At 36.7% G+C, this 9,176-nt stretch overlaps 1 protein-coding gene across 1 annotated transcript; it reads left to right on the top strand.

Moving 5' to 3' along the window:
* Positions 1 to 2,712: 2,712 nt before the first annotated feature.
* LOC122088738 (protein ROOT INITIATION DEFECTIVE 3-like) lies at positions 2,713 to 6,035 on the top strand. The gene is made up of 3 exons (XM_042658061.1): positions 2,713 to 3,050; positions 4,498 to 4,718; positions 4,922 to 6,035. The coding sequence occupies exons 1-3, from the start codon at positions 3,024 to 3,026 to the stop codon at positions 4,923 to 4,925; spliced, it is 252 nt and encodes an 83-aa protein (XP_042513995.1). The 5' UTR covers positions 2,713 to 3,023; the 3' UTR covers positions 4,926 to 6,035.
* Positions 6,036 to 9,176: the final 3,141 nt, after the last annotated feature.

The raw sequence follows: 9,176 nt of genomic DNA, 5'->3' as shown, positions 1-9,176 counted from the left end.
TGATCTTGTCACCTAGATCTAAGCCTAGAACTATAACTTAAAAAATTACAACTCAATTGCATAAATCATAAACATAAAAAGGCTGAATAAAAATAAAAGAGTGCTTGCATTAATTGACATAAAAAACTATTACAAAAGTGATTAAAGCAAAAATAGAGAAGAACTAAAACCAAAGAGTGAAAGAGGAAGAGAGAGAGCAACTAAAAAAAAAAAAACTAGAAGAAGAATGAATTGTCTCCCCTCCTCTTACATGAGTTGTATTTATAGGGAATGGGAGGTAGGGTAAAAATTTTCTCTTTCCTAAAAGAGAGAAATCCACAATTGATTGTGAGATCTTTTGAGACCAAAAGTGCTAAGGTGGAGGAGAGAGAAGAGAGAAATAAATTTTGAGAAATTTCCTATAAATTGTTTGCTTATTTTCTTTCCTTTTTTTTTTCCAATTTATTTCTCTTCTTTTTCTCCCTCCAAGGAACGATTTTCTTCTTGCTTTATGTGATTTGGACAATCTTTTGGTGGGTGATGATGTGGAGGAGAGAGAAGATTTGGACAATCTTTATTCCTCCCATTTTTTCTCTTTCCTTTTTTTTTTCTTTTCTTCTCCACGATTTTCTTTGCTTCTAATTTGATGTGGAAATCTCCTCCATGACCTTAGTGCTTTAAGTGAATGAAAAGCAGGAAATCTTCAACAAATTCTCTAAAAAAAACAATCATGAGATTCGAACTTGAGACCTCTTGGTGAGCAAGGGAATTTTGCACACCATAGCTCACCAACTACACTAGGTAGTTGTTGTTACCAAAAACAAATCTTCAATCACTTAAGGATGTGGTCCATCAATCCTTGTTGGCATTTGGAATATTCCTTGTAACTCTGGGACAACTGCAAATGGGCTGGTTTTGCATCTCGGTTCAGTTCTGATCCATTATTCTTTTTCTGGCCCGAAAAGAATAATCATTTGTACGGGTGACCAAACGAATGTGTACTTTTAATTGAACAAGTCCATCTTGCTCAGAATTTCGTCCTCTTCGCAACCATGAAAAGAAATAAGCCCTCTTTACGTGTAAAATTGAAGATATTGAAAATATAAAACCTGCAAAAAGAGAGTAAAACCCAAGGTAACTCCATTCTAAATATGTAAAATGCATGTTTTACTACCCTAGATTTCACACATAAATGTGCTCATCAACTTTCTTACCCCAACTTTAATAAGTGAAGACTTTCTATTATTGTTAGTTGGAAGTTGGGTATGTAATGTTTTGTTGAATTGGTCCTATAAATAGGGATCAATTGTAAGCATTCAAGGACAACTCAGAATTTGAAAACAAAGTTTGCTTATGCAACTCTCTTCTTCTGTTTGATCAAGAATCTCTTGTATTTGATCAAGAAATCCCTTGTGTTTGATCAAGGTAGGTTGGTGTTTGATACAGTCGATCCACCTTGCGGTGTGAAGCCCGAGTGTTATTTTATTGTTTATTGTTCCATCTTTTTCATCTTTCAACAATTTTTAGCAATATCCTATTCTCCATATCTAGAATTCCCTATTCTCTGAGAAAAGATCTTACCTTGGTACTGTTTTGAGCTTCCTCAATTTCAGTATTACATCATTAGGGGTTAGACATTAGCTGTGAATCATCTCGTCTATTGGATGTGCTCTCATTTGTCCCTCAAACTGAAACCCTTCAAGACCTCAACAAGGTATGAAATTGCCAACGGTGAAAGACCCGTCACCGTATGAAATCTGGTAAAGGCACGACCCGTTATGACATGCTGACACGTTGAGCGAACTGCATTGTTGGGTGTTGCAAGTGAGGGGAGTGAAAGAGGAAGACGACAAGGGCTTGTATATTGGATCAGCTTGGTCGTAGCAGTCACTGCAAGGTGCGCAATACACCTAGCTGACGTCGTCGCCGATGTCGATGACCATGTATTGACTTCGGTGGTTGACCGATTCTGACTCGGGAGAAGTACTCGCCACTTCCTTGACTCATTCCGAAGACGATCGGACCTGCTAGATCTTCAAATTTAGCTTTATACCCATCTGTCTACCGGCTTCAGATCCGATCTCTTTATACCACGGACAGCCATTGAGGGATCTGACTGGGGCTGAGTCACGCTCGACACTCTTGCTAAGAATAGACTTTTGTTGTCTTTGTGGGTAGATTTTTGAATGGCATCTTGTGACTGTGATTGCAGAGTGAATGAAGATGATGACGATGATGAGGTGGTGGTGGTCTTGAGGTCTTGAAGGGTTTCAGTTTGAGAATCAAATGAGAGCACATCTAGGGTTTTAAGTCTAACTCCTAAAAATATTCATAATGCCTTCACCTTCTTTGTCATCGGGAATGGAGGTTTAGGTTGAGAAAAAGCAACTCACTTTACCAATTTCATAGAGGTTTTAAAATGAAGGGTATAATGGTAAGTTCACCCATACCCAAGGGTAGTTTGGCCATTTAGATAATAGTAAATTGCTACACCATCACTTAATGGTTCCCTTCTAATGGAATGGATTTAGTAGAAATTTTCTTATGAAAGTGAGGAACGTATGAGATTTGTTTTTAAATTATGGGGTTACAGGAAGTTTGAATATTTTGAGGAGTGGTACAAGTTTATTTATTATTCCTTATCAAAATAATTGAAGTAATTTTATTCACTTGTGTCTATGTTGGGATCTGTTTTTTTTTTTTTTTTTTACTTAATGCTTGTAGTTGGTGACCATTTTAGGTGAATTGTTAGTTGAGTGTTTGGAATTTCGCAAGTTAAATCTTTTGTTTGGATAATGAGCTTTTCTGTTTATTTCTTAGGTCCTGTCAACAATATTTTTATTGTTTGGCAACCGCTCTTTGGAATTAGTCAGAAAGTAATCAGTGCTTAATCTCCCCTATCTGGAAAGCCTGCATCCTTACTACCTCCACCATTGGACAAATATCTCAATTCATCAGATGATGTTAATGAACCAAGGCCTGTAATTGCACCTCAGCCTTATTGCGATGAACCTCTAGATGCTCCATACCATAGCTTTCATGTGATGAAGAATCAAATCCATGAGCTTCAGGTTTTAGTTTCCCTCTGTGTCCTTGATACTCTTGAATCATGTGACTGTTGAAATTGTTGTTCTCTTTTGCAGTTTCTATTTGTGCTGAACATAATTGATGGTCTTGACTTGTTTGCTTTTCATATTTTCCTTTTGGAAGAGTATGGTTGTTGTTGTTTGTACTTCTTTTGATCAATTACATCTTTGAGTGTTAAAAATACTCTAACAGGTGATTGCCATTTTTTTTATTCTAAACATCTACTATTATTTTCCGGTTAGAAAAGCTTTATCTATTAAAGCATCAGTTTCAGCTAGCCCAAGGTCCTTGTAGCTTGCCCAGCAGGCAAGTGCTCTAAAATCTGACCCAGATGCAACTAATGGAAAAGTCTCGGTCAGTTGATGCCCAGTTTGATCCCTTTGCTGGCATCATTACAGTAGGCTACAAATGTATATGCCTTGTTATTTTATCTATGGGTAGTTTGTTCATCATGTTGAAATAGAAAAAATAAAAACGGTGTCCTTTCGGGAAGACAACTAATATTATCGTAATTAAACAATTATCTCTCACATTTAATGTAGATTTGATGTGATTTAATTTCTTAGAAAGTAGTTGGAGTACATTTTGAAATGACTAGCAATATGGAAATCCATTTAATTAAGGAAAGCTTTTTTAATTAAATCTTTGGAAATATTTACCTATTAATAGGTAAGCTAATTTAAAATCAAGTCATGTGATGTTTCATTATATAACCATGCCGAACATTTTATGTGTCATCATATAACTACGCCCAAACAGTTTGATTGTCCGGTTCTAGTGGTTCTTTGAAAAGCCAGGCTGTCTGAATGGTTCTATCCATTTCTCAGAATCCCTTGTTTCAAGAAGGGAACTGGGGGTGGGGGTATGGTTCAAAACATTTCAATGGTGTGTCCATGTTAGATCCATGAACAGGGACCACCATATCAGGGATGTTTTGAAGAGACTTGACTGAGATGGGTGCACAACTCATGTGGAACTGAGAAGAATACCATGATTTTTTCTTAGCACAAGAAATAAGTTTTTTTTCCGTTTTTTCTCTTTTTCTCTTTTTCTTTCTTCCTCTTCTTCTTCTTTTTTTTGAAAAGGGGGGGGGGGGGTTACCACCATTTGTTATATTTGTTAGAACAAAATCTTATTTACCGTGTGCAGAAATTATCTTGGATTTGCTTGCTTTCCATCCTAGCTAGGAAATTAAATAAGAAAAACCAAATCCTATTACTATAATAAGAAAATGTGGGACAAGAAGAATCCCTATATGTGTTCTTACGACAAGAAATATGAACTGGTTTTATGGTGTTGTGATAGAAGTTGAATATCATAAATCTATGCTATTATATTCAAATGATGTTATATTATTCTTGTCAAATATCTATTGTTATATCAAAAAACTTGGGACCTTGGCTGACAACTTCTCTCTGATGTCTTCTTCAGCAACAGGGTTCTTCTGCGGCCAGTGAAATGGAGTTGGAGAAGTTGAAGCTTGACTGCAAAAGATCACTAGAAATGGTCCAAAAATGGAAGAAAATGTATGAAGACCTACATCACTACTGTGTGGATGAACTTCTGGATGGTGGTCAAACAGAATGCCTGTTGGAAATTCCACCTGATAACAACTGGGCACTAGAAGTCAAGAAATCAATCCAGTTTTCTAGGTAGTATATATTTGTTCAAAGCATTTAATTGAAATTGACTTTCTTAGTTGCCAATGGCATATTAAAAGTATGAAGAATAAAGTTATGATTCTAATTAGATTGCTTCTCCATCTCATCTGGTAGAGATGAATGGATTTCTTTACCTTTTCCTTTCTTGTATATGTTTCTACAAATTCCACTTACAGCTACTTTCGATGTTTTAGGTGAGTCGATTTTATTCTTTCCTGGTCACTTACCAGTCCAGTTCATTACAAGCGAAAAGTCATGCTGGAGACTGGGAGAAACTCTAGAGTTATATTTTCGAAGCAAAGAAAGGGGACCTATTGTCTCCTCTCCACTACAAAAATCTCTTACTGTTGCAGTTAAAGAAACCAAAAGGAAAACCAGGATGGAGCTATGTTGATTCTGTAGGCTTGGCAAGCTACACAATCAGAGTGGAGTAGCCTCCTTTCGAAAAGGCAAGTCCACACTGTCTACTTATAACAATGGCCAAAGGTCCTTTCTCTGTAATGAGCATCTGCAGTTGGGGTATTTATCACAGGAAACCCACTAATTCATTATTTGCAGCCACTGCATTGATTGTCTCTCATTTTTTCATGCAGAACATTGATCATTTGTACTCATGTTTCTTATCTTAAGACTGTTCTGGGGGATTTTTTAGCATCAAGAGGTCCTACTGGATTGAGGGTGCTGTACCATTTAATCACTACGATTCCTACCTCTGCCACAGATATCTTTTACCCTGTCACAGAGAACTTTTCATCTATACTCAATTGTTTGATTTGGATTCAATATGCCTTGAGCACTCCTTTGGCCTGTCCAATGGCAGCCAGGAGCATAATGGTAACTACAATTTCCATGACCAAACTTCAACCCCATCTGCCAAAAGTTAAAATATTATCACTTGAGAGTTGAGACCCTTTGGTAGGCCTGGCACCTGTAGTACAGTTCTTGGGAAAATGTTGGCGACCTGTGCTTCTTTCTCCATATTTCCTCCTTACATGGTCTCTATTCCTGTATGATTAATTAATATTCCAAATGTCCATTGCTATTGCTTGATGATTTAGAGAAATCTGTGGTTGAACTGAACTTCCCATGCATATTAGTTCCTCAGCTTTGTATGTTTATATTTTCTTGTAGACTTGTCTTGAGTGATTAGTTTCCTCATTGCTACTCCTATCATGATTGAAAAGGCCACCAGCTCACCCTAGTTTTTGTGTACAAAAGTGCATCACGGAGCCCACTTCTCTAATTTGGCAAGTGGGAATCATTTCCAGCATATGAGCTAATGAGCATTTGAGCTTCCTATTTTCCTTATTTGAATAAGGTTGCATCTGCAGCATATTCCCCTTGCACTTTGAACACAAACACTAATACCCAAACTGTTACATTATAAATGATCAATAAGACGATGAGATTCATATGCACAAAAAAGGAACACTACTGAGCTGTACGTTCTATTATGTTCCAAAGCATAATGCATGTAATATTTTTAAATTTTAATGGCTGAAAAAATTGAAGGAGCAGACAGATTGGGTGTGTCACACGTTCACAGTCTGAGTATGATCTAAATGGTCAGGTGTTATAACATCTGAGGACAATTATGGCCAATCCAAACCTTCTAATTGCATATTTTATTCTATTCATGTCATGTTTGGCAATTGCTACTCTGATAAAAATTTCTAGCTATTTAAATAAAGGCCAAGGGTTCTCTGAGCCCCCAGGATTTCCTATGCCTTCTCTCACTTGAAATATTTTATTCATTTTTTGTGGAGAGAAAAAAAAGATAAAAAATTTCATGGGGGGGCAGGAAACCCCAGCGGCTCAGCGGTTCAGAGATTGTTTTCCCTTAAATCATCTAGGAATTGGCTGCCTGTGCATTTTTATGGATGCATGTATATGGAGAGCCTTGCCTTTTCAAGACTTGCGCCTAAACTCTCAGAAAAGGTTAGGTCCAATAGTTTATAATTTTTTAGGTGTTCTATAATTTGAGTGGAGTTGGTTGCTCCATTGATTTTGTCACAACTAAGTATTAACCATTGAGTTTGATTATATTGATGACCATGAGATGAGGGTAGTTTCAAATCTCTTGATGATTCTGATAAGAAAAGCTACACTAAGAAATTTAGGGAGCATCTGTAAGCACTAGGTAGATTTTTTGGTCATATGTTCTATACTAGGAATCATAATTACGATCAAATGTGTGGTGAAGGTGAGAAAAATCTTTCTTCGACAAAAAGTTTATGATGTTTGGTTCTCTTTTCCTCAGCTTTCTACAGTTGTCCAGAAACAGAATTTATAGCATATATCTTATTTAGGAAAGGTTCTTCACGGGGAAATGTTATAGCAGCCCACATAGGGTTCACATGGTTAGGGGAAAGTCATCAAAAGACACTGTTGACCCTGTGGAGGGCCACTAACCTCATAACCCCAAAAAAGTCAATGGTAGAGGCTTCCTGTAATTTTCTCTCACCTGAAAGGTTTCTTGACTCTCTTCCTTAACTACGTCACTAAAGCTAGGTTTCACACTTGTAACGATGCTTAGACTTTTTTTTTTTTGGGGGGGGGATGGGGGTGGTAAAAGGAGGTCTGACATTTTTGCTTGCTTTTGGATAATCTATATTTTTAACATAGGTTTTTGATGCTGCATACACACCTAATATACAAAATGTATGAAGAATGGTTTCATGTTGAAATATAAAAAGAAACCTTAATATCTAACAACTTAATAGATTCGTTTTGGAATTATTATATGTTCAAGTCCCAATATTGAAATCATTTCAAAGGTTTTCCTGATTTTGTCCCATGTCACAAAATCTCAGGCCCCAAATTACAATGTGAGTCTAAGCACATCTGTGTTTATTAAAAATTAGCAAGAGGTTGAATGTACTTTTTACTCAATGTGTTCATTTTGTTCCCCTTTTTGGAAACTCAAATGTGTTCATTTATTTTGTTACATTTCTGTATGTTCCTGAAGTTTATTTTTCTTATAGAATTCTTTTATGTTACTTGCATTTTAATGTGAGACTTCTTGGATGTCTTCATTGATACAAGGATTTAGGTATGCTATCGTATGAGTCAATACGTATTGGTATCAGCTCTGACTGACTGATATCAATGCAACACCGCTATGTATTGGCTGATAGTCAAAAAGTTATTGTTTGGTAAATTGTTATTATTATTATTATTTATTTGGAATCAGCCCGATACGGATCAATATGGATCATCCGTATTTGTATACTAAAACCTTGCATTGGTAAGAGGCAATTCTAAAAGAAAATAATAACATCAGTGAGCTGTTTCATGTAATCATATTATAACTCATCTTTGGAAGCTCCTTAGTTTGGGTTTAACTTATAGATGCTTGGTGTGGTCCTCTCTTCCAACTGTATGTATTATATACACATCATAGGGCCCTCCATCTGCGTGGTTTGCTAAAGATTAGATAAAATGGTGCAGATGTTTATTGACTCTTATCTCAACTTGCAGGTTCAGCTTCTAGATCATGTCCCATAGAGGCAAAATCTGCGGCCACCTAGAAGTCATACTGACTAGTTCAAGGATCATCTGCCCTTGAAAAGTAACCCATTAAAACTAACGTCTGATAAGGTGTAGTAAGAGGAGAACTTGAAAAATAATTCAGAAATTAATCTGATCAAGGTTTCTGCAGGGATCCAGGCAATTGGTATTTGGAACAGGTAGGTCTTAAATGAAAAGATTGAAAGTATCTCACATCGCCATTACTTTTTTTTTTTTTATAATTATACTGTCAATGGCATTGGAAATCAGAGACAGAGTCCTTAAGGAGCGACAAAGATAAGATGCAGTAATGCTTTCCCCACCAATCCCTGCTTCAAAGAGAGAGAGAGTTTGGAAACCAACATATCTGAAAGATGCGGTTTTACAGTGACAAAATTGGGTAAGAAGAAAACGATGAAAATGATGGGGAGAGAGAGAGAGAGAGGTGGGGACCTCTCTGAGTTTATTTAATAATCCATCCAGTAACCTATACATTATTATAACTGTTTCTGAAGTTCCAGATGAGAAGAGAGAAAAGGATACCCTGGTGGTGGGGAAGTTTTTTCTTCAAAATATTGATCCTTTTCTAGCATTTGAAGATTTACAAAATGGTGTCGGAGGGAGGGAATAGAAGATAAGGTGGGTGCTCCAGTGATAATGCAAAGTTAAAAACCCACCCAACAACAAAATCTCTCTCCTTTGGATTCCTTTTATCCAAATCGGACCTCATTTTGCAGAGAACATATCTCTTTATTCACGTCTTCTGGGTTCAGAAAGAATTATTTTATCATATATTAATGGGGAGAGAGGGAGAGAGATAGAAGCATCTATCTGTTCTTGTTATTGCCTGCTTTCTTTTCAACAAGTGCAGTGTTGAAAACCGAAAAACCTTCCAACTAGCTATGGCTTCTTTCCCCATCTCGCACCCGGTTGTGATGA

Source organism: Macadamia integrifolia, chromosome 9, assembly GCF_013358625.1.
Source record: "Macadamia integrifolia cultivar HAES 741 chromosome 9, SCU_Mint_v3, whole genome shotgun sequence".
Taxonomy (NCBI): domain Eukaryota; kingdom Viridiplantae; phylum Streptophyta; class Magnoliopsida; order Proteales; family Proteaceae; genus Macadamia; species Macadamia integrifolia.
This window is presented reverse-complemented; position numbering and strand designations above follow the sequence as displayed.